This window comes from Bufo bufo, chromosome 5 (assembly GCF_905171765.1).
Source record: "Bufo bufo chromosome 5, aBufBuf1.1, whole genome shotgun sequence".
NCBI lineage: Eukaryota > Metazoa > Chordata > Amphibia > Anura > Bufonidae > Bufo > Bufo bufo.
Window position 1 is genome coordinate 483,471,206 of NC_053393.1, and position 25,756 is coordinate 483,496,961.

General features: G+C 40.6%; 1 protein-coding gene across 1 annotated transcript in view; it reads right to left on the reverse strand.

Annotated features, from left to right (window-relative positions):
* Positions 1-1,481: 1,481 nt before the first annotated feature.
* The window catches only part of PTPRN2 (protein tyrosine phosphatase receptor type N2), a 1,243,324-nt gene continuing 1,219,049 nt past the window's right edge, over positions 1,482-25,756 (reverse strand). Inside the window, exons 20-23 of the mRNA XM_040434195.1 lie at positions 18,349-18,402; positions 14,387-14,451; positions 8,913-8,986; positions 1,482-3,321 (exon numbers count right to left, since the gene is read on the reverse strand). Coding sequence (XP_040290129.1) covers positions 3,250-3,321; positions 8,913-8,986; positions 14,387-14,451; positions 18,349-18,402 — 265 coding nt within the window. The 3' untranslated portion in view covers positions 1,482-3,249. The remainder of the gene's footprint in view (positions 3,322-8,912; positions 8,987-14,386; positions 14,452-18,348; positions 18,403-25,756) is intronic.

The following is a 25,756-nucleotide window of genomic DNA, read 5'->3' on the forward strand; positions in this document are numbered from 1 at the left end:
TCCATAACTTAACGTTAACAATGCCACCATTTCTCTGCTATGAATGTGTATGATCTTCTCTATCTTAATATCATATTTAAAGCTCCAAGATTCAGTGGGACATTTTTTTTAAAGGAATAACTGTTATAATTGCATCTATCTCCCCATTATGGAGATGGGGGCTGGACCCACACCTATCTGATACTGATGGCATATCCTGATAATATGCCATAAATATGTGAGAAGAGCTTTTAATAGTGTCATACATTTAAGTAGTTTGTCTAGTTTAGAAAATAATTTTTAAATACCTCATTAGGGAATTTTAATGAAAGGAGCTATAAATGGCATCTCTCTCTTTCTGGAGGATCTGGCATAGCCATGGGTTATACAGACGGCCCATTTATTTCAATGTGATCTATGTAATACTTCCCTTCTCCGGTGGCGGGGCTGCAGGGAAATCGAACACTTCCTTCCAGGTTTCCCAACGAATCACAATTTATCAGGGGGAAACCCATATAAAGGAAAGAAAGATTGTACAAATAGGACACTCTGCTAACACATTATTTGCAATTTTTCTGTGTGCTATATATCTTTAGCCCTGTGACTGTACTCTTTTATACAATATGTGTGTGTGGTATAATCTATAGTGTCTTCTTACATCTTAATTTCAGATTTATATTTTGGATAATGAAAAAAATATATATAAAAAATGAACATTATACCTGGATATGTAGATCTGCTCATTTAAATGGGTTGCTGTACATTTCTACGTTTAGCTACACTCTCTCTGTACAACAAGGATCTCTATGTTATATATGACGATTATGATTCTTCTTTAACACATAGAAAAATGACCCCAAGAAAACCACCATATTTGCTTCCTTTTATGTATACTGTTAAATAAAAGTAACAATTGGCTTATAAAATAACATAAAGGGGTTGTACCATGAAGCATATTCTACATTTTTACCTTTGTTATTACTTTTGTAATTGCATGTAATTAAAAATGTAGTATAGCCAGTAAGCTATTCAATAAAATGTAGCTGTATAGCGCCACCTACTGTTGGTTATTTTCCTTATCTTTTTTTATCTACCTTGAACATGCTCAGTTTAAGAGTCCATTCACACCGTAGAATGGGTCCGCATCCGTTCCGGAACGGGTGCGGACCCATTCATTCTCTATGGGGACAGAATGGATGCAGAGAGCACACTATGTGCTCTCCTCATCCGCATCTCCGGAGCGCACCCCCGATCTTCTGGTCTGCGGCTCCGGAATTGCGGACAAGAATAGGCAGTTATATGGGGGTGCTGGCCGGGTGTATTGCGGATCCGCAATGCTCTACGGACGTGTGAATGGACCCTTAGTCTTCATCTGTCGCCAGCCATATGTTCTGTTAGAAGCTGTGACAGTTACAGGGAGAGAGCTGCAGCAGAAAGGACACACCCCCTGAGCTGTTAGGCTGAAGATAATCTAGCAGAACAATTGGATCAGTGAATGGGGAGATCTCTGGATCCATGTGCGGTGCAGGGCTGGTCCTAGCTTTGTTAGAGAGAAGTTGTCATGTCCTATATGATGTATCATTTTCATTTTTAAATTTAATCATGGAATAACTCCTTTAAAGGGCAAGTCCAGCCAATATTAATGATGCACAAAATTTTTATGTAAAGCAGTTTTTTTTTTACTATACATTTATTTAAATTCGATCATATACCGAGGTGGATTAATGTTTTAAATTATTTGGTACCTATTTGGGCTGTCAACCAAAGTATCAACCAATCAGGATGCTTTGATTATCAAAACCGTCTCTGAATAATGAGAGTTTAGTCTTGATTGGTTGCTATGGGGACTGCTCCATAGCAACCAGCTTTATATATCTGCCTCATTGTCTCTGCTATTTGAAGCACTGTGAGGAGGACGAGGGAAGGATAGAGATTGCTTCAGTCATAATTTTAGCTTAGCAAATCTGGTGTCATCTTCGGAGCTAGTTGAGCTGTTGGCCTGACTTGAGTATCACATTCTGTAACTACTCTTAAAAGGAGCCTGTCACCAGGAAATTCATTGTTAAACCAGGCACAATGTCTTGTAGGGCTAGATCAGCTAAATGTAATGATACCTTTCATTTAGCGATATGTTGCTTTATTCTGGAGAAAAAGGTTAAGTTAAGTGCACCAAGGGCGGGCCCAAGCCACTCTGTGCACCTTCGCTCTTCCTGTTTCCTCTGCCAGCCCATCCTACTTCTTGATTGATAGGTCCGAGATGACTATGCAGGAACCTGGCCCCGTCAATCAAGAAGAAGAGTTAAGGGCTGGCAGAGATGGCAGGGGGAGCAAGGGTGCACAGAGAGACATGGGCCCACCCTCTGTGCACTTAAAAGCTCATTTGCATATACAGTACTTTTTTTTTCCAGAATAAAGCAACAGATCTCTAAGCGATATCACTACATTCCGCTAGCCCTAAAAGACATGCCTGTGAATTTTATGATGAAAAGACACCGTTAAGCATTCTTCTTCATCATTGTGTAAAGCTGTATGTCTGCTCGTGAAAGATTTTCTCTTTTTTATCCCTTTTCTGTTGGACTCATGCAATTTAATAACTGATAAACTGCAGTAATTTTGGAGTCGATTGATACATTTGAGAATTGCTACATACCACATGATTGTGCAGGAACGAGCATAATGGTCCTATTGATCAATGAAGCTTATGTGAAAGAATGGTAGAGGCCGGTGGTCTCCGACCCATAGCTCTATGGTGGTTAGGAAACTACAGCTCACTGCAACTCATGGTTGTCAGGGCATGAAGGGAGTTGTAGTTTCCCAACAGCTGGAGAACCATAGGTTGAAGACATCTGGTATAGGCAACAATGGAACTGGATTTGTGATAGCTTGCAATGAATTACTAGCAAATCACTCTTATTCTACCAGTATGAGGTATGGGCAAAAGTAAAGGAAGGATTTAATAAAAGACAATAAACAATAACAATGGTGATGTTCAAGCAAGAAACAAAGAAAAAAAGGACATTTTATTATTCTCAAGCGAAAAGAAAAGACAAGCAATTTTCTGACCAGTTGTGTTTCCCTATATACTATCATTGGGCTGCTGTGAGCAAACGGCTCTCCCAGCAGGGGACAACACTGCGGACGCCTGTCTCTGTGCGGTTACTATACATGACACACACCAGGTCACAATTTCCAACAACGTTTAAAGAGATTGATAGGAGAAAGGGGGTTGAGGGAAGGCTCCCTCGGGATTTCTTCAGATATTTCAAACACTTATTGTGGAAGGGCCTTTAGTATTGCGTTCACTTCCTCTGCCACGGATGTCAGCGCGAACTCAAATTGCTCCTGGAAGAAAAAGAAAATAATAAAATCAGTAAAATGGGCCGCAGCAACATTGTTTCTCTTTGGCTTTTAAGCAGTTGTCGTTTCACTAGAGCCAGAAAGGGAATCATAATCATCACAATATGTTCTTCAATCAAGAACAAGATATTGCAGGACTCAAGATGATTGCCAAGACGCCATTCATTATGCAGAAGACAATACATTCTCTACAGAAGCGCACAGATCTGCACATGATTTGCATTCAGGATAAAAGTGCGAGAATCGCTCATTCTATAGTCTCCTTTAACTATATGTTCAGAAACACATTAGATTTGTTTTGCTGTCATTGTAAAGATGGCTATCAGCCTATCTCCTCTCTCCTCCTCTTCCATGGACCAAAGTGAAATCCAACATTTCAGTTCCTTCTTTTCCCCTTCAAGGGGCAAACAACGTGAAATCTGACATTTTGGTTCCTTCTTTTCCCCTTCAAGGGGCAAAGTGAAATCTGACATGTTGGATCCTTCTTTCCTCTTCAAGAGGCAAACAAAGTGAAATCCGACATGTTGCATCCTTCTTTTCTACTTTAAAGGGCAAACAAAGTGAAATCCGACATGTCAAATTCTTATTTTTCCCTTTAAGGGGCATGGTTGGGCCGACCTCATTCATTTTAGGGAGTTGGACAATCCTGCTATAAAACAATCAGTTTGGCCAACATGAGTACCCAGCTTTATATCTGGGCAGGCAATTCCCAGTCAATTTTTTTCTCCATTCTTCACATGCTGTATTAGACTGTGAGGAGCAAGCATGTGTCTGTTAAAGAGGTTGTCCAGGATTAGAAAAACATGGCTGCTTTCTGCCGAAACTGCACCACACCTGTTCACATGCTGCATTTGGTATTATTAAAATTAGAAAAACTATTAGAAAAATTAGAAAAACATACAATTCGCCATTTTCTAGTCACCTTGTTTGGTATGATAAGAGCAGCTTAGGAAAAACACATGATTTCGCTATAGTCTGTTGGGAGTTGTTTATGCTATACAGTATGTGTCTTTGCTCAGACATCCAGTGATTGTGATGTGATCTGCAGACTGTCCAGGGTTTTGAGAAACTGTAGTCTTTAAAGAGGTTATCCGAGATTTTTTAACTGATGACCTGTCCTCAGGATAGGTCATCAGTGTCCGATTGGTGGGGGTCCAAAACCTAGGACCCCTGCTGATCAGCTATGTGAGAAGGCACCAGCACTCACAGTAGCGTCGCAGCCTTCTCGTGGCTTTTCCTAGGCCATGTGATGTCACATTCATCGGTCACATGGCCTAGGTGCAGCTCAGCCCCATAGAAGTGAACGGAGCTGAGCTGCGATACCAAACACTGCCGGTATGCCACGTATGGCAATGTGCTTGGTGAGCTGAGAGAAGGTCACGGCACTACTGAAAGCATCGGTGCCTTCTCAAACAGCTGACTGGAGGAGGTCCCAGGTGTCGGACCCCCACCGATCAGATACTGATGACCTATCCAGAGGATAGATCATCAGTTAAAAAATCTTCGACAACCCCTTTAACCACATTTGCAGAAAGCTAATGGTGGACATGTGGATGTTTTCAGGATGATAAATGTGTTCTTTGAGGAAGGTAATGTTGTCCTATAAGAAGCCACTATCCGTAAGAGATGGAGACAAGAAGGGTAGAAAGCCTGGTGGTTTACCATGGAACACCATGGATAACTGTACTTGCACGTAGAATTCACAGTAAGCATTTTTTATGCTTTTTTTTGTTTTTGGAGGACAAATATTGCAATGGGAATCCTTTGCAATCCTTGAAAATAATAACAATATTTTATGCTGGCTGTGAAGATTACGTTATTGCTGTAGTAATTTGGGTGGCTGTTTGCCTGGGGACTTTTCTAATTGGCATTTCTATCCTTATTTTTAATCCTAAGACTTAAAATAATCAAAAAGTCTACAATTTCTTATTTGTATTCTGCTGGCAAATAGTGCGGTTTGTTTAAATCCATCAAGTCTAATTCTCCTGAGAACACGCGGCCCTGGTAAGTAATCAGATACTTATAATTTACCAGGCATTTCCATGAGAGATATGGGCAGTGTAACTGTCTGGAAACAGAATGGAAATGTGATTAGCACGTAGCCCACGACATGACGGACACACGCGGCTTGTTTACAGAATATCTACAGTTAATTGGCTTTTATTTTGTCTTCTTTTCACATCTTTCTTTTTTTATTGTTAATTAACAAGAAAAATTCATTATAAAGAAAAAGAACATTTTTTTTTACAAATCATTAACGAAAGGTCAAAAATTGTATTTGGGTCACATCATTAAACAGGCTGTCATTTCATGTTTACTGTTCACTTTAATCATTTGTGTCTGCACGGGGGCAAAATCATGAAATCCAACAAATTTAAATGTGGCAGGGGTATTAGAAGTGTATCCTGCAGGTGACTGTTATCATTCAGGGTATATCAACCCTATAGGGCAGCGATGGTTAACAGTGATGACCAGTTCGCCGTGTTCGCCCTTACCTGTGCCTGCGCCGCGAGCCGGTCTGAAACAAATGCGGTCACCGGGAGCAGGCAGTTCCGAGAACAGCCCGATGAAGGCCCCCGGCGGCTGTTCTCGGAACTGCCTGCTCCCGGTGACCGCATTTGTTTCAGACCGGCTCGCGGCGGAGGCACAGGTAAGGGCTTACCTGTGCATCGCCGGACTTGTGAGTTAAGACGGCAGCTCGCATGTGTTCGTGGGCGAACACGGCGAACTGGCCATCACTGATGATTAACCTCCGGCACTCCAGCTGTTGTGAAACTACGACTCCCAGCATGCTCCATTCATTTCTGTGGAGTTCTGAGAACAGCCAAGCAAGTGTGCATCTGGGAGCAGAACCAGCGCAGAGATTCACAAGTTTTCTATTGGGTGCACAAAATGTAAAAAACAAGAGTGAAGAATCAACCCAAGGATAATGGAAAGGTGATTGGGAGCAATATGCCTTTAGGCTACTTTCACACTAACGGCAGGACGGTTCCGACAGGCTATTTCGCTGTGCCGCCGGACTGCTGCTCCGTCCCCATTGACTATAATAGGGACGGGGGGAGGAAACTCCGGCGCAGCACGCCAGTGCACGGCGAGAGACTGCCAGACTAAAAGTACTGCATGTCCGACTTTTTAGTCTAGTGGCCTCTCACCGTGCACTGTCGTGCTGCGCCGGAGCTCATCCCCATTATAGTCAATAGGGACAGAGCGGGAGTCTGGCGGCACGGCGAAAAAGCGGCAGGACGGATACGACAGGGTGAACAGCCTGTCAGATCCGTCCTGCCACTAGTGTGAAAGTACCCTAACTATTCCTATCCTCGGTGCTGCAGGGTGGTTGTGTCAAGCAGTACCAAAATGGTGCTCAATTTTAATTTTTACCATCTAAGGTCATCCCTGCTCATCATGTTTCTATACGTATACAACATATCATCATCAGAGAATTTCCGATTAACAGCCATGCATTTGCTAACCTTGTAATCTTTCATGCTATGGCAATGATAACGTGTTCACCTTTGAAAATGACTTTGTAGTTTACATATATAACTACACGTTGAATACATGTGTGAATACATTACAGCATGTACCGTACCCCAGAATCAGAACAGAATTCACAGTTTTGCAGACAAAAGAGCTGAAATCTCCCAGCAGTCATCTCTAGCTCTAGGGATTTGCATTAAGCCTCATTCACATGTCAGTGTTTGGTCAGTGATTTCCATCAGTGATTGTGAGCCAAAACCAGGATTGGAGCCTCCAGAGACATAAGGTAAAAGGAAAGAACTGCTCCTGTTCTGGGTTTTGAGCCGCACCTGGTTTTGGCTCAAAATCACTACCGTATGGCTATTTCAGTGTTTTGCGGTCTGTTTTTCACGGATCCATTGTTCCGTTTTTTGTTTCGGTTCCGTTTTTCCGTTCCATTTTTCCATATGACATATACAGTATACAGTAATTACATAGAAAAAATTGGGCTGGGCATAACATTTTCAATAGATGGTTCCGCAAATAATGGAACGGATACGGAAGACATATAGATGTATTTCCGTATGCATTCGTTTTTTTTTTTGCGGACCCATTGACTTGAATAGAGCCATGGAGCGTGATTTGCAGGCAATAATAGGACATGTTCCATCTTTCAACGGAACGGAAAAACGGAAATACAGAAACGGAATGCATACGGAGTACATTCCATTTTTTTTGCGGAACCATTGAAATGAATGGTTCCGTATACGGACCGTATATGGAACGCAAAAAAAACGGCCCGCAAAACGGAAAAAAAAAAACGGTAGTGTGAATGTAGCCTCAGGCTGGGTTCAGACCTGAGCATATTTGATATGCGCGTTTAACGCGCGTTTGTGTCGCGCGTTTTTGTCCATAGTCAACACGCGTATTACGCGCGTTTGTGTGATTAACAGCAGTGTCCTATGGCTGCAAACGCGCGACAAAACGCCCCAAAGAAGCTCAAGAACTTTTTTGAGCGTAGGGCGTTTTTCAGCGCGTTCAAACGCGCTGTAAAACGCTCAAGTGAGAACCAGGGCCATAGGGAAGCATTGGTTTTCATGTGTTGAGCGTTTTACAGCGCGTTTGAACGCGCTGTAAAACGCTCAGGTCTGAACCCAGCCTCAGACTGACGTTTGCAAGGCCACTCTTATATCTTCCCCAGTGTGTTTTACCACTGGTGTTTTCTTCATTTTTAAAATAAGCAAGAAAGACAATAAACTCCACCTAATGAACAAAAATGCCAGTAACATGAACATGCTTGAACATTTCCCATAGACCTTCAGCTAAAATCTGGAGCTGGAATTTTTAATGCAAAAACAAAACCTTAGGTGCTAAAAATACAACCGTGCAGAAAAATGCCTCTAGAAACCTATACGTGAAACCAACCAAATGGAAATGAATATTCTCTTGTTGATTTGCTCTGTATTCTCCTCATTGTATGCAGCCCCTTTATTCACATGCATTTTATTTGGAAAACTCTCTAAAATGACAGACACATGAAACCCCTCAAACCTTGATGGCTTCTGGGCCATTCCGGGACTATATATTCTCTCTCCCTTGTGCAAGAAAATATTCATAATGGATGAAAGGTTGAAAATCTGATTCTTAGTTCACTAAAAGTGTATTTAATTACCTCTTTCTTGAGGTTGGGAAACTGACAACGGTGTGGCGGTTTTTCATTATGAATGGCATAGCGTGTGCAGATGAAACAGGATGGGAGCCGAGATGCCCTGAATTAAAAATAGAACTTTCTAATTTCCTCTCTAGCTGAGAGTATATTCCTGTATATTAGACCTTGATCCGAGCGCCTGATTAGCTCCGAGAAGGTTATTGTTTCCCTTATTTCATATTAATTGGTATGGATTTCTACCTCGGCCCCCGGAGAATGAAAGTAAACAGAGAGAAGGAGCTCAGATAAATCTTAAGACCTGTTCACTTGAAATGTACTATATGCAAAGTAACCCAGCTTGTCAGGTGTGCAGAACTAGGTCAGAATCTGCTTTCCCTTTAACACAGACAAAATATTACTGAAGAATCTTTAATATACTTTTATCCCCCCCCCCCAGTGTTATTGACAGTACCTTTGTCTGCACCATTCCTGGTCGCTGGTCTCTCAAGTGCTCCAGGGTAGCAGCAATATCAATCTCTTTAGCACCTGCAACAAAGCACAAATTGGGCTGACTTCTAAGAGGCAAGACGATTCAAGCTGCATCTGTCAATCTCTTCCCAGCCAGTTCCCCTCGGACAACAGACCAATTGAAAAATATTAATTCATGCCTCGGTGGACGTGCCAGACAGATGCAATTGTGATGTTCATACAGAAAAAAAGGAGTATAGCTTTGATTATCATCATCACAGGAAGAAAAAGGAGGACTCTTGAGAGAGGTCTACCTATTGTGTGTCGCGACACTGCGATCCCGCGCATAAAGAACGGTACCGTCTGCTGAAATAGAGGCACAATTGCTGCAACTTTGTAGAGCTTCAATTTGAATGGATATCAAGATACTTTCTTTATATCCAAAAGTATCGAAGATGGAGATGGTATCGATATTAAGATTCACATGAAAGTTGTGGGATACTAAACAGTAATGGCCCCCAGTACCTAACGCTATGACAAGCTTGTAGAAAACGAAGATAAGAGGCTGGAGAGAAGATCAAAAGAGCCACATACATACAACCCCGCATTCTCTAGAGGCACTTGACGCTTAAGGACCCAGGTGTCTATCCCCTATATTATACACGATTCAATCCATAATTAATACTTGTAATTACATTCCTTTTCGACTTTAGCTATAAATAGTTAATCTTTACAAAATGCTACAAAGTATCGGAATAACTTTAACCAACAACAGTAGGAAGTGAAAGTGTATTCGATGCAGCAGACTTTTACATAGATCTGGTGTCATGGTCCCGCTTGTGACAGGGACTAGAAGATCGAGGAGACTGGCTGCACGTGATTGACAGCCTCTTTGGATTCACCTTTCTGTGTTATTGCTGGGGATGACCACACCTCTTGTCTCAGGTGTACCTTAAGTGGTCATTCCTTCTCCTCTATTTAGTCTGGCCTCAGCCATCATGCTATGCGGTTGATAGCTCCTTGTTTGTGGAAGTCCTGGGGTTGGTTCTCTCTGAGTTCCTGCTCGTCCGCATACTTCTGGAAGTTAAGTGTATCTTCTTTGTTGCTTGTTGGTTTCACCTACCTCCTGATATTAGGCCTGAGGGGGTCTCCCCAGATAAAAGAATAGGCCATCCGTGTCCTGACACTATATGCAGGGCCCTGTTAGGGTTAGATAGAGCATAGGTTCCTGCATATGAACATTCCTACCATCAAGGTCTGTTCATACTGATAGCAGTCAGGGCTCGGCGTAGGGACTCACTAGGTGGCGACCATTTCCCTTTCCCTAGGTTCCAGGCCTAATACCCTTTCCTTTCCCTTCTGTGTTCAGTGTGGAGCGTATTTACCACACTGCGCCATGGCATCTGGGCACAAGTATAGGAAAAGAGGTACAAGCTCCTGCTGCACAAGCCATCAGGGTCAGTCGTTCCCCCACCGTAATGACGAGCGGTGTGTCCTTAAAGGGGTTATCTCACTTCAGTAAGTGGCATTTATCATGTAGAGAAAGTTAATACAAGCCACTTACTAATGTATTGTGATTGGTCCATATTGCCTCCTTTGCTGGCTGGATTAATTTTCCCATCGTATTATACACTTCTTGTTTCCATGGTTACGACCATCCTGCAATCCTGCAGGGTGGTCGTGCTTGCACGCTATAGGAAAAAGCACTGGCCTTTCTGGTGGCCGGGACCATGGGACCACACATGGGCTAGTGCTTTTTCCTATAGTGTGCAAGCACGGCCACCACTGCTGGATTGCAGGGTGGTCGTATGGACAATATGGACAATCACAATACATTAGTAAGTGGCTTGTATTAACTTTTTCAGTGCGGTAAAGTGACATGGGCTAATCCCTTTAAACTGTGTAAAGCACTCAAATCACTGCAGTTTATGCTGGGGGGGGGGGGGAGAGTTCATTCCTTGCTACACAGGGTTAATATGTGAGTAAGAGTAAATGACTTTTTTTACACATTTTTATAATTTGTTTGAAAGCACAGCTCTATATATGTTTTGAGAGAAAGAAAAATCTATGTATGTGTATGCTGTGAATCTATATACCGCAGCTCTACAGGAAATAGTTCAAACAATATAAAGGCAGAAAAAAATCTATATACATAAAGAAACCTATGGGATTACACAAAGGACAAGGCCGTCTTAAAGATTTTCTCTTTTCCCACTGTAATGTTTTTTTCATTATCACTTTAATATTAAAGACATTATTGTCCGCTTCTCAATACACTTCAGCAGTAGAACAAGAACACAAATAATTCTATTTTTTTTTCCTTTTTTTTCTTTCTTTTTTTTAATCGTGAAACTCACTTTCAAAGATTGAAGGCCTTAATCCTTAAAGGCTTCTCTTTTTTTTTTTTTTTTTTAAAGAAATTCTCATAGTTGCAGGTCCTGCAGCTGGGCCCAGATTGGAAATGCACTTACATTTTTATGTGTACAACTGAAGGACTCTGAAGTTAGAGCTCACACTTACTATAAAAGCTTTGGAAAACAGCATTCTTTTGGTACTTGTACAATTCATTCTTGAAGAAAAAAGGAAATGGAAAGAAAGATTTCATGTCCGAGGCTTCAAGGCCTTTGATCATTTTGATGAACACTGGATTCTGAACCTGGGCCTCAAACTTCTCAGGCCAGACAAAGAAGACATAGGCCTCACAGACCGGGCCTAGATTCCTGTCAGAACAAAACCTTTGGCTGCCTCACAGTGTGACAGCCTGGGAAAGGCCCACCTCAGCAGGGTTGAAATGCCCGCGTTGCCCTTTGATCTTTCAGTTAAACTACAGCCTAAGCAACAGGTCAGCGGATTGCAAATTGCACACCCCATTGGCAGAGGGGAATAGGTCAAACACAAAATGGCGGTCACCAATCTGAGAAAGCCCTGTGACTCCATTCTTTGGCCAGTTTCACATGACTTGTCTTCTATTGTGTAAGACTAAGCACACACTTAAAATGGAATTTGACATTACATGCTAGAATGGAGTCAATAAATGACATTCTTTGGTGTTCGTGCAACAAAGTCAACCTAAGTGACTGAAAGAACGAAGCTGGAAAGATTCCACTCATTTACTTTTGTATAGATATAAATAGTATATATTGTAAGTCGTGTCTTTTTTTCTTTTTTTTTCCACCACATCTTGTCACAATGGGCCTGAAACTAATTTGGCTAATGTTTAAAAAATGTTGCGGTGCCCATTGTTATAGCCTTTGCCATCTCCTTATAGTCAGTCATTTGATTCTCTGGTAATGGACACATTTATGCCTTTGTCAACGCTCTGCTATTTAAGGGGCAAACTCAAAGAATTAGAATTATTGAGGGGGTTTTGGCATTTTTCTAAAAGTATAGAAATAGACACAAATTAATATGTATGAGAAAAGCTAAGACGGACGCATCAGCGTACAGTAAAAAGCTTGAGATTTTTGCTATTCATTTATTATCTCTCGTAAAGTTCATGGAATTCTATTAAAAATGTATATACCGTACTTACTCTAATCTGTAAATCTATTCCAAGCATGCAGTCACTTTCTGTAGGTTGCAGTGCCCATTGTTACCGCCTTTACCATCTCTTTTATTCTCTGGTAATGGACATGATTATGCCTTTAAAGGGTTTGTCCCATAAAAATATTGTACAATATATTCAATCAACACCTGAATCTGAATACTTTCGCAATTGCAAGTAATTAAAAATTTTGTAAAACCACTGAGTTATTTAATAAAATGTATCTGTACAGGCCCACCTGCTGTTCGTCTTTACTGAGGTGGACGCACATGCTCAGTTCCAAGCTTCAACTGCCCCTAGCCATATCTTCTGTGAGAAGCAGTGACAGTTACAGGACACACCCCTGAGCTGGCTGCTTGAAATCAATCTACCGGAACATTTGGATCAATGGGGAGATCTCTGGATCCATGTGAGGTACAGGGCTGGTTCTAGCTTTTTTAGAAAGAGATTGTCATGTACTATATGATAATCATGGGATAACCCCTTTAAGGGGCAAATACGCCCCATAGAATTAAATTACTGGCATATTATTGGTATAAAATTTGGTGTAAACCAAAAGGTACATTTAGAGCAAACTTTTCCAAACCTGGTTTTGTCTAGAAAAAAACTGTGCACAGTAACTGTACCAAAACCACATAGAGGGAATGGTTTGGAATTCCAGTTTATTTAGTATGCAAATGAGCCAGTAAGGTGGCCAGAGGGGCGTCACTCTTGCAGGAAGGAGGCCAGACACGCCCCCTGCCACAATGTGTCCACCCTCAAAAGACAAACTTAAAACCCCGCCCCCAGGTACCACTAAACCACACCCCTGATCTGGTTAGGCAACGCCCCCTCTCACTTCTCAGCCAACAGGGATTGAAAATATAAAGGTAAAAATCAACTTCTGTCAGCTGCAAGGGTGGGAGGGACGGTGACTTTCTCCCTGCAGCTCACACTCAGACAGCACAATGCTGCTTTCTTAGAGTGAGCTGTTCAAAAGGACCCCCCCCCCCCGATTCGGTTAGGCCACGCCCCCTCCCACTCCCCAGCTGACAGAGATTGAAAAAATGAAGTTAAAAATCAACTTCTAGGTCCCGCTAAGCCACGCCCCAATATGGTTAGGCCACGCCCCTCCCACTCCTCAGCCGACAGGGATTGAAAAAATGAAGTTAATAATCAACTCCTGTCAGCTGCAGGGGTGGGAGGGATGGTGATTTTCTTCCTGTAGCTCACACTCAGACAGCACAGTGCTGCTGTCTGAGAGTGAGCTGTTCAAAAGGACATCCTTGTGTCCGTCCAGGCCCTGCGCCAGACAGAGGACAGGGAGTCTGAAAGCCGGAACTGTCCCGCCTAAAACTGGACCTCTGGCCACCGTAGGGGAAGGCTGCTGTGGAGGTCACAGTTAAGGGGATGGTCCACTATGGAGGTCAGTGTTAAGGGGCAGATTGCTGTAAAGGCCACTGTTAAGGGGGAGGGCCCCTGTGGAGGTCACTGTCAAGGGGGTGGTGTGCTGTGAAACTCACTGTTAAAGGGGATGGCTGCTGTAAAGGTCAAAGTTAAGGAGGTGGGCTGCTGTGGAGGTCCAATTTTAAGGGATGGGGCACTGTGGGGGGGGGTCAGTGTTAAGGGGGTGGGGTACTGTAGATGTCACTGTTATAGTGGATAGTGTTGATATCTTTTAATGACGCACACAAACATTAAATGAAATAGATTAAATATACCCGAGCGAAGCCAGGTCCTTCAGCTAGTATATATATATATTATTATTATTTTTTTATATAGTATTTTATAGATTTATAATGACATTGTTTCCTGAGTCACATACTGTAAATCCAATCATAAAAGAGAAATCCATCCGTCTGCAGCATAAGACCCACCACCGAATACCGTACCCTGTTGTCATAGCAACTGCATGCATCGAGCAGAAACAAGGTGGTAGGTCTTTTGAAGCTCACCTTTAGCCATTTTATTGAGTACCATGTCAATCAGGATATAGGTCCCACTTCTCCCTGCACCATCGCTGTGAATAACAAGAGAATTTCGTTAGCATTTCCATGGCAAAAAGCAACAAAGTCAAAGGGGTGTTGCTCCGCTATTAATATTGTTAATAAAGTATGGGTGAAGCTGAACGAAAAGAGATTTAAAAAGAGGAGGAGGGAGCATAAAACATAAAATACAAAAAGCTCCCCCCCCCAAAAAAGCCTTTAAACAACACAAGCTGTTCACTTGGGATTAACTATTGTTCCATATAGTTAGTTTCTGTAATGAAAAGAAAGGAAATCATAAAAAAAAAGGTTCTTTACGGTAAGAATCTGTAAATAAATAAACTCCAATAGAAAGAGCAGGAAAATACAATTAAAGTTATAAAGGCGGCAGCGGGATCCAGTAGGAATGAGTTCCTTTCACTTGTGAATCGAGGCACTGTGCTCAGTGTACATGCACACGGGAGGGGGGGGGGGGTAAATGCAAATCAAATGTAGGCACGTTTTCTATCGAATAATAAAAAAAGGTTTAAAATAAGATTACCAAAATAGGCAAAACTGAATATGATTAGGGATAAGCAAATAAGCGAATCGACTTCGGATGAAACATCCAAAGTCGATTCACATAAAACTTCGGTCCAATACTGTATGGAGTACAGTGGTACCTTGGAACAGAACCCAAGTTCGGGAAATGTTTTTTTTTTTTACAGAAGAAATTAATTTCTGAAGTTATTACCCGAAGTCTCGCGAGACTTCACAAAGTAATAACTTCGCCTTATCGGGGCCAATACATCCTAGTACTGTACGGAGAGCTCGCTCCGTACAGTATTCAAACTAAGTATTATGCGAATCGACTTCGGATGTTTCATCCAAAGTCGTTTTGCTCATCCCTAAATATGATACTGTGTTGCAACTAGACTAATTTACATGAATTAGCATTTTAACAAGCCTCTGTCAGCATGATCAACCCTATTAAACCAGACATATTGCCTGGTAGGGTTGATCATGCTGATTAAAACGATACCTTTCTTTTTAGGTTGCACCGCTGGGCGCCAGCACCTCCCACTTCTGGGTGGACTGAAGTCACAAGCAGATTCCCAGACAGCGAAGGAGCGCAGCTGCTGGGAGGATGGAAAGGTCAGTAAGTGTTCTCTCCTCCCGACACAGCACTCTCGCTCCCCTCTGCAGAGGCTCCGCTGCCACCAATGAATGCCTACATATAGCAAAATCATGCATTCCATTTGATACTGCTTTTGACTGCTTTTACACCATAAGTAACGCTGGATCACCAATGACTACATGAGCCACAGCGCAGACAGTATTAGATAGGACTGTCTAGCGCTGTCAATCAAAGGGGAGGAGGGAGTGAACTGAACACCAAGGGGTGTAGCAGTGCTCCAAGGGCTACACTAACTCCTCAGTGCTCCAACTTCCTAATTTTCATAAAGATAAAAGTCCACATATCTCTGCAGCCATGCAAGTTAAAGGGTAACTGTCATATATTTTTTTATTTGCTAGTTTATTAGAGTTAGGCATGTATACCTGAGTTAGTCTGACAATGATTGTCAAAAGATCTGTAATTACCTTATAATAACAGCTTTCATTAATGTCCTCTGTCCCTTTCCACTGCTCCCTTAAAAGACCGTTGCTAGGGCTTGTCTGTCTTCCTTTTAGTATAAACAGAAGACAGAGGGGCGGTCCTCCACACTGAAGCCTAATGCAGGCATGCTGAGTGAGGAGGCGTGTCTCTCAGTAATCCAATCTGATTGGCTGGCAGAGAGCTGCTGGCTACAGCAAGTGTGTATGGGAAGGTCGGGAAAGCAGTTTTGGCCTCAGAGAACTGGCAGAGGAGCCATCTTGAGAAGGTCCTCATATTGTAAATGTTTAAACAGCCGTAACTAAGGGAAAATCTCAAGGAAAACAGTGGTAAGTGAAGAACCTAAAGATTACATTATGCATAATGCTGCTGCAGCAGTAACATATGCTGAAATTTATTTTTTGATGAAAACATGACAGTTACTCTTTAAAAAGACAAGAAATATATCGTTTTAATTTGCATGATCAACTCTACTAAGCAATGTGCCTGGTTTAATAGGGTTGATCATGCCGAAAGTAGCACTTTAAGTTGCCCTTGACTTAAAATTGAAGAATATTCCCGTACAGCATTATGTAAAAAATTATATAAAATAATTCAAGGATATATAGAGAAGCGCTGGATGGCATTGCTCGGTGCCGGAATGTCTAGCAGCGTAGGAGAAAACGTGGTGGAATGATGGCCCCTAGTGGACTAGTGGTGGTGCTCAATCCTAAAAATATAGTTCACAAGCAATTCCAGAGTAAAGTAATGATGATGCTGTGTCTTAGGGTGGGTTTTTCCAGCAGGGCTTCATGCAGTCTTGGATCTGTGCTGTTCGAGCTGGGAGGGAAAAGAGAGGTAGAGACCTGATGCTACAGACACTGTGAGTCTTGTGCCAGGATGTAAGCATGGGGCGTCAGTCAAAGATTGCATTTACGCTGGAGGAGTCAAAATTCAGTCAGAACATCATCTGACTTATATAATGCAGTATGGCTCAATGCTGTTTTTTTTGTGTAACCAGAAAACACCTTTAATGAAACTAAATAAACTGACTTCAATGAAGGAATAGAACCTCTACAAATACAATATTTAAATATTACATGTAGCATACAAAATATTGTATTTTATATATTTCCAGAATAAAGTAATGATGATGGCACTCACCATAATCATCCAAGCGATCTTTATTTTCGTCCACAAAAACACTTTGTGCAATAGCAGCAGGGGTGCAGAGGGCCATGGTGCCTGTGTGGTGCTCTGCACCCCTGCTGCTATTGCACAAAGTGTTTTTCTGGATGAAAATAAAGATCACTTGGATGATTATGGTGAGTGCCATCATCATTACTGACTGAATTTTGACTCCTCCAGCGTAAATGCAATCTTTGACTGACGCCCCATGCTTACATCCTGGCACAAGACTCACAGTGTCTGTAGCATCAGGTCTCTGCCTCTCTTTTCCCTCCCAGCTCGAACAGCACAGATCCAAGCCTGCATGAAGCCCTGCTGGAAAAACCCGCCCTAAGACACAGCATCATTGCTGACATCACATCTACAGGGCAGGGTCTAGGGGATTGAGCAGAACACAACCCTCAGAGGCAAGGTCACTGATGTGGATGTGTGTACAGGGCAGGGTCTAGGGGAATGAGCAGAACACAACCCTCAGAGGCAAGGTCACTGATGTGGATGTGTGTACAGGGCAGGGTCTAGGGGAATGAGCAGAACACAACCCTCAGAGGCAAGGTCACTGATGTGGATGTGTGTACAGGGCAGGGTCCAGGAGAACAAGCAGAACACCGCCCTGAGAGGTCACTGATGATGTTATATAGACTGGGCAGAGTCTTACAAGCCTTGCCATGCCTCAAATGTAGACATGAGATCATCAGGATAGGGAACCAACACAGCAGAAAGTGTCAAGTGACCGCGATGGAGCATTACTGATAAACAATCACTATTAGTAAGTGATAACATATGTTGTCAACTATGCCGAAAATTGTCAAACTGGAATACCCCTTTAATGTGACAAAATGGAATACTGATGCACATGACCATATTATGGGTAAGCACAATCCCTGAGTTGTACAAAGCCATACTATGTCCCAGTAGTAGTTTATGGAGTCCTATTTCCCCTCCATATGCCTTTCATATGGAGACATACAGAAATGATATCATGCTGTATTATGGAGGCATTGTTCCAAGCGAGAATATCTCCACAATAAGGCACCATATGGAGGCACCATACATCAGCACATGTTTTGTAGTATGAATATATGATGGATATAGTACATGCCTCCATACAGGCTCCATGTGCATGAGACCTAACTCTTTGGAAAGCTTGAGTAGCTTGGGGAGTCATACTTACCTGCAGTGAACTATTACAGGACAGGAACGCCCCTTGTAACACTTGTTAACCTTCCTATAATAAAAAAAAGACAAAACATATTAGCCGTCATCTCCATTCACAGCCATTTCAATACATATCCATTAATGACTGAAGAATACAAAAGGATACAAGAACTTAAACTAAGTGAATAGAATTCTAACAAATTCAACTTGAAAAAATGCTGTTTGCAAAACAATAGGGAAAATATTCACTTGAAAAGTGCTTGATAATTATTTTCAATTCTCAAAAAAAAAAAAGACCCAAAAATACCGCATGAATGAAAATGGATCGATTACACCTACACAAGGCCATGCTCTATCTTCTTGTATTCAGGCCGATGTGTGGGAGAACAATTTTCACACTTTTCCTATAGTAACATTTTCGTATTTCATAGATTTTTTTTTTACAAAGTTACACATTTAATTGTTAGAACTTAGCATTCAATGGCTTCACAATGACGTACGTGTACTATGACATGCATTATACATTCCATGTTGTATGATAAGAAATGTTTAGTATAGTCGCTTTCTATCTGAAGAACTTGATCTATTAATTTTTGAGAATATTTAGCACATTGTTCTTTATTTAGCAAAATCTCCATCTCTTAACAGCCAAAATAAGCAAGGCAATGCAGATAATAGTAACAGTTGTATGAAAAGTCTTTACAATCACAAAAAGTTTCATAAAATACTATAGAAAAAAAAAAAGATAATGGAAGAATAGAGGTAAAATATGAGAGGGCGTGCAGGCAGGAATCAAGTAAAGAGGAAATAGAAAGAAACTGGGACATTTGTCAGACAAAAATTGCAACCAGGTATTATTTAGTTTTGCAAAATATATTCATTTTTTTAATGAAAATATACTATCTATCTATCTATACTTCTCTTGATATCTCTCTCTCTCTCTATCTATTTATTATATATATATATTTATCTCTATATCTATCTATCTAATCTAGTTGGCTATTTATTATCTATCTATCTATCTATCTATCTATCTATCTATCTATTATCTATTTATTATCTATTTATTATCTATCTATCTATCTCTCTATATCTATTATATATATATATATATATATATATTTATCTATATATCTATCTATCTATCTATCTATCTATCTATCTATCTATCTCTAATCTAGTTGGCTATGTATTATCTATCTATCTATCTATCTATCTATCTCATGTATTTATTTATTTATTATATGAAAATTATTTTAGCTTTCAGTACTGTATTGTAGCTGAAAATGTGAATTGTCACAAGCATAGACAATAGCAGAAAAAAAAAATATAAAAAGCAATAATAACTAGTTGGGTCAAAAGTCATAAAATGTATTAAAAAAAGAAGAAGAAGAAATGTCATATTATTTGACAACCTAAAATTCCCAATCTTTCCAAATAAATAAATAAAAACGTATCCGTAGATTTTTAGTTATATCACACAAATCAGCTTTCCAGACTTTTCTATTTGTGTGCGAGGCAACTGTAGAAATACTAATTTGGCAGCTACAAGAAATAATGGTTTGCGTCTGGTGAATTGCTGGGAAGCCTGGTGGAGGCTCACAGAAATAAAGCGAAGATGTGAAACACAGAGATCTCGATCTTCTTTATAGCGAGGAGTAAAAAGAAAATAAAATGTATCTGACTGCTTCATCATTGATACGACAGCCCTGGACGGATAGCTGGGCGAGACCCACTGTGCAGTCACAAGAAATTTAATGAGCGGCTTTATCATCAGATTTTCAATACCGTCCAGCAAGACGAATTCTGCAGTTATTTTATTCAACACTGATAATCTGGGAGTCGTAAATGAAATAATTGTATAGGGTATATATCAGATAGCACCGTGCTTCTGTCTGCTCAACAAAAGGAGAATTATTGCTAGGGATATCATACGTTGTAAACTAAGATGGATTTCTGCTTGTCTTAGGTATGTAATAAATGCAAATGTTCTAGTAAACATGTATTTCTTCCCAAAAAGTCAGAAAGAATTGTGAATATTTTAATTGCTGGAAAATAAATTGGTAAAAATGGTCAATTGAGAAATAAAATAATGCAGTTGGTGGCCACTGATCAATAAAAACACAATGGGGGGGATTTATCATGGACCAGCGTCTATCACGTCCTCTGGGCTGCCCGGGGTTTGTGACTTGGCATGGGCTGAATGATAAATGATGTTTGCACTGGAAAAAAATATTTGGCAAAATGTTATATTAGTATTTTATATCTAGTATGTTCTAATTAAGGAAGCCAAGCGGCACATTTAATGAAGACCCCTTACCTCTCGTGACCTGTCCGCTTGAATAACTGTATTTCAATTGAAATGGCAATTGTGGATCATCTCTTCTTGTGACCATATATTGTGTCATTTCTCTACTATTCCTACTAGAAGTTTATGATTACAGGGCAATCTGGGTGTCCTTGCATAGTCTGAAACTATCCTATCAGACTGCTCAGAGACATGCCTCCAACAGGTAATACCCATTTGCACCTTTATACATAAACTTCTATCAGGAATAACACAGGAATAGCCCAACATATAGTTATAAGAAACATTGCTTCAGAATTGTTATTATAAGGGGGTGCAAGTAGTTATAAAAACAGACATGTCAGGAGAGGTGACAGGTCCCCTTTAAAGATATGTCTGTTTTATTGATTAATTGTATTGCCTGCGATATATAAATTCTAAGACATTGTTTCTTATAACTCTGTGTTGTTTCTCCATTCTTCCTCCTGGGCGTGTCCCTTCATAGTCTGACATCATCCAATCAGTGCTGACAGTATCAGACTTGTAGGAACACACTCTACCGACAAGGGGAATAGTAACACCCAGGCGCCATGTAAAGCTGGGTTCACACCACAGTTTTATTTTCCTTTCTTCTAATCCATCAAAAGAACAGAAAAAAATTCATCCTATAAAAGAAAAAAATGGATTCTGAGCATCCGTTTTAGCCATTTCAGTCTAAGATCAATTTTTTTAGAAGGAAAAAAAAGTCATGCATGTAGGACTTTTTTTCCATCTAAAATAATGGATTTCAGATGGAAATGGCTAAGGGCTCATGCCCACGAACGTAAGGGCTCCGTGCCCGTGCTGTGGACTGCAAATTGCGGTCCGCAATGCATGGGCACCGACCGTGGGGAAACTGCATAAGGATCGCGGACCCATTCACTTGAATGGGGCCCGCGATCTGCATCCGACGGCCCGCACCGCAAAAAAGTAGCGTAGTGCTTCCGTAGGGTTCCGATCCGTGCTTCAGCACCACATCTCCGGATTTGCTGACCCATTCAAGTGAATGGGTCCACACCCGTGATGCGGAATGCGAAATGCGGAATGGTTACCTATGTATTGCGGAACCGCCGTATGCGGTCCGCAGCACTGGCACGGAGCCCTTACGTTCATGGGCATGAGCCCTAAAACAGATGCAAAATGTGCATAACGGATGCCTAAAATACAGGATCAGTTTTTTTTCTGCTCATTTAACAGATCCGAAGGATGGAAAAGCAAACGGTAATGTGAACATTTTTATCAGAAGATTTTCAGACTTAGTGAATCCGTGAGTGTTGCAATTTTTCAACTTACAGTATGAACACACTCTGTTCTGCGGCCCAAAAAAAATAAATAATAGAACATGTCCTATTCTTATCTATTTTGCAGACAAGAATAGGCATTTTAACATACTGAGGGAACTGCGGAAGGTAAAATGTGGGATGCTGATCTGCAATTCACGGACCGCAAAAACGGATATGGTCATGTGCAGGAGACCATATGCAAAAATGATGGTCACCGCTGACATGGGGAGCATGTAATATCTAGTGCAACTCAGTCTGATTCAAATGAATGGGATTGAGCTGCAATACTAAGCACAGCCAGTATACAATGGACGGCGCTGTGCTTGGTATACTAGGAAGAAGCTGCAGTACTTGTCAGAGTGTTGCAGCCTCTTCAAACAGCTGATCAGCAGAGCTGCCAGAAGCTGGACCACCAGCTATTAAATATTAATCACCTATCCTACAAGTCATTGATATATTCTACTCCTAGAAAACCCCTCTAAATGAGTCCCGTATCCCAACTGGATATGTAAGTAAAGCAGATCCATAGCCAAATCTTTTCCACATAAAACTGTACGCAATTAAATAAGCAATACTAAAGGTGATCGTAGACCCGTCAGTTGTTCACATGATTCAGTTATCATCAAGCCGTTGTGATAAAATAATCTGTTTCGCTAATACAAAAATGAAAAGGGCCCGCTTTGAAATCACTTTACTTGTTTTGAGCTGAGTAAATATTAAACCATCACAACTTCCCATTAGAATAGCACTTGGATCATTACAAAATATATCTGTATATACCATATGCATGTTTTTAAGGCTTAAAATGCAATTCTTTTATTTACATTTTTTAATCATTTCGGGCTAAAAATAATTGTTTAATTGGTCTTTATGAATAATGTTCAACAGTTTTTATTCTACAGGGTTAAGTTTCAGTCTATCTGCAGAGTATCTTGCTTTCAGTTTTACAGTTAACCATCAACTACCTGGATGTGTAGCTTTTTTTCTCTGAACTCCTTACAGCTCATAAACACTGATTTAAGCCATATTGTTATCGATTTGATCAGAATTTAGCTATAATGAGTGTTTATGAGCTGTCAGGAGTTCTGAGATAAGGGCTACACATCCAGCTGTTAGAGCAGCAGCCTGAAGGATCAGTGTGACACTGAAAATGAACATAAACTGTTAAATATTTTACATAAAGACCAATTGAAAAAAAAAACATTTTTAGTCCAAAATGAGTCAAATGCAATCATTTTAAAAAAAGATTGCCCCAAAGGTGTATATAGCCTTTAAGCAAATCAGTAAATTCAGTTAAACCATATAAATATATATCTATTTTGGCATATATGAAGGTAAAGTTCGACATAAAATAACATTCTAAAAGTATATAAACAAAATGATCCCACATGATAACAGGTAATACAACATTGATTATTACAATACATATGCAAAAATTCTATATTTATATGATGTACAATCACCTTAGCATTCTGCGCGAACATGAAACGTGACTCTAGATCAATGCTTTGATGTTTTGCCATGAATTCAAAGTAATTAATGGGTTAATTGCACCAGCCTAAATAAATCTATAACCAAGCATTTCATTCTGTCAGTGGAAAAAATGATAACCACAAGCCGGCCGTTCACCGCAGAACATGTATTATTAATTTGTATACACACGGGAGACAGAGAGAGAAAGAAAGGGAGAGAATGATTAGTGATACAAACCAAACCCTTGGTTCAATGAATGAAAAAGGAAACTCGTCATGCAAACCGTCAGCAAGCAAAGGTCAAAGGTCGTTAGAGGCACAGAAAAGGGGCTTCCATATTGTCCCCGCAGCAGAGTGACAGTTTCCAATGATCACTTTTGTGACTATGCAACTGGGCTCATATTACTAGCTGCAACATCACAAAAATGACACTGGCAACTGCTAATTAGCTGGCAAAAATAAGAATTTAACCATTTTCGAAATGAGCGGTTGTTAGTAAATGCCAATGTGTGCACAGTGAGGAAAAATAAAATGCTGATTTTAAAAAAAAATAATGATTATTTTGTGTTGTTTTTTTTTTTTTTTATTATCCTAAAGTGATGCAAGCAATCGTAGCTCTTAGTGTGTTTGGCTTTCGCACAACGGTAGGGAACGTTACGAGGCGGATGCCAAGGTGACCTTTGTTGTGAGGTTTCTATAGAACTTACAGATTGTTCCTTCCCATCAAGTAAACCTCACGTCACATCATAATAACACAAGGAAGTTACATAGATTTACATCACGATTTGCATTTTGATTGATTTCACATCAGTAACAATTACATTACAATTTTAACAGTAGGAAAAAAAGACATTTTGAAAGTTTGAAATTGAAATAACCAAAAATTTGCTGTGTATTAAAATAGCAAAAGAAATAAGGCAACACTCGGATAAAATTCAGTCTGGTATACAACCATTATGCTTCTTGCACTCTTCTTTGGTTTGCTCACCTGTTTTAAAAGGATTGTCCCGCCACATTTAGGCTACATGCACACTAACGTATTTTGTTTCCGTGTCCGTTCTTTTTTTTGTTTTTTTGCGGATTGGATGAGGACCCATTCATTTCAATGTGCTGTCCGCATCCATATGTCCGTTCCGTAGCTCCGCAAAAAAGATAGAGCGTGTCCTATTCTTGTCCGTTTTGTCGACAAGGATAGGCATTGTTACAATGGATTCGCCAAAAAACGGATGCAATATGGATGCCAAAAGGACGTCATCCGTATTTTTTGCAGATCAGTGTTTTGTGGACCGCAAAACACATATGGTCGTGTGAATGTAGCCTAAGATGGATTTAGACGGGGCAAGGAGAAGCCAAATGTCAGGAAGGACCATCGGCTGCTCGATAGGTGGAGGTGAAGCGCTGCATTTACATTCAGAGATCACCTCCGCAGTATGAGGAGGAGCAGTCGCTATAGGATTTTACTGAAAAAACAGATGAACCAGAGAATAGGAGAATCTAAACATCTGAAGGCCATAGACATACAAACTTCTAAATACTTTTTTCCATTGTTCTACAATACTCGCCATAGGCCAAAATATCTGCATCTGCTCATACCTCTGATGACCTACCATTATTGATGTGTATACTCTATATAAGCTGTTTCTCATGTAATATACCCATATATAAAGCTCATGCCCCTATAAGAAAAGAGTCACTTCAATATCCTACTATGTTTGCCGCATATGACATAGAACAGATAGAGCACAGACCGCCCACCATCATTCTGGAACATCAGTATTGATTCTCTGATACTGTCATATGTTATATACACGATTAGCGTTCTATGAATACATTAGTATTTGAGATGTGGCAAGGCACAATGCCCCCTTTTTTTTCGCCATATAAGATGCACCTGCCCATAAGACGCACCTAGGTTTTAGAGGAGGAACATAGGAAAATAAAAATAAAAATAAAGATTTTTGATCAGACCCCAGCTTAGAGCCCCAATCAAACCCTCCATGTGAATCACACCTCAGATCAGACCCCCCAAATCTTAATAAGACCCCCAATCATACTTCATATCAGACCCCCCCCTTCCATTGTGAATAAGACCTCACTCAGATCAGACCTTCAATGAGACCTCAGATCACACCCCCAATAGATCTATCATCTATTGGTCCATCTGTCTAACTAATCAATGTAAGAATTTTCTGCTTCCATCCCCATTGACCTCAATGAAATATAAAGTAAATCCCTGTGTTACTATCTGTTCTTTGTGCGCCTCAGAGCTTTTTTTTTGTGGCCATTCTCATCAGCTCTCAACCTCTTGATCCCAAATGCAGGAGTCTGAGTTCTATTAAAATG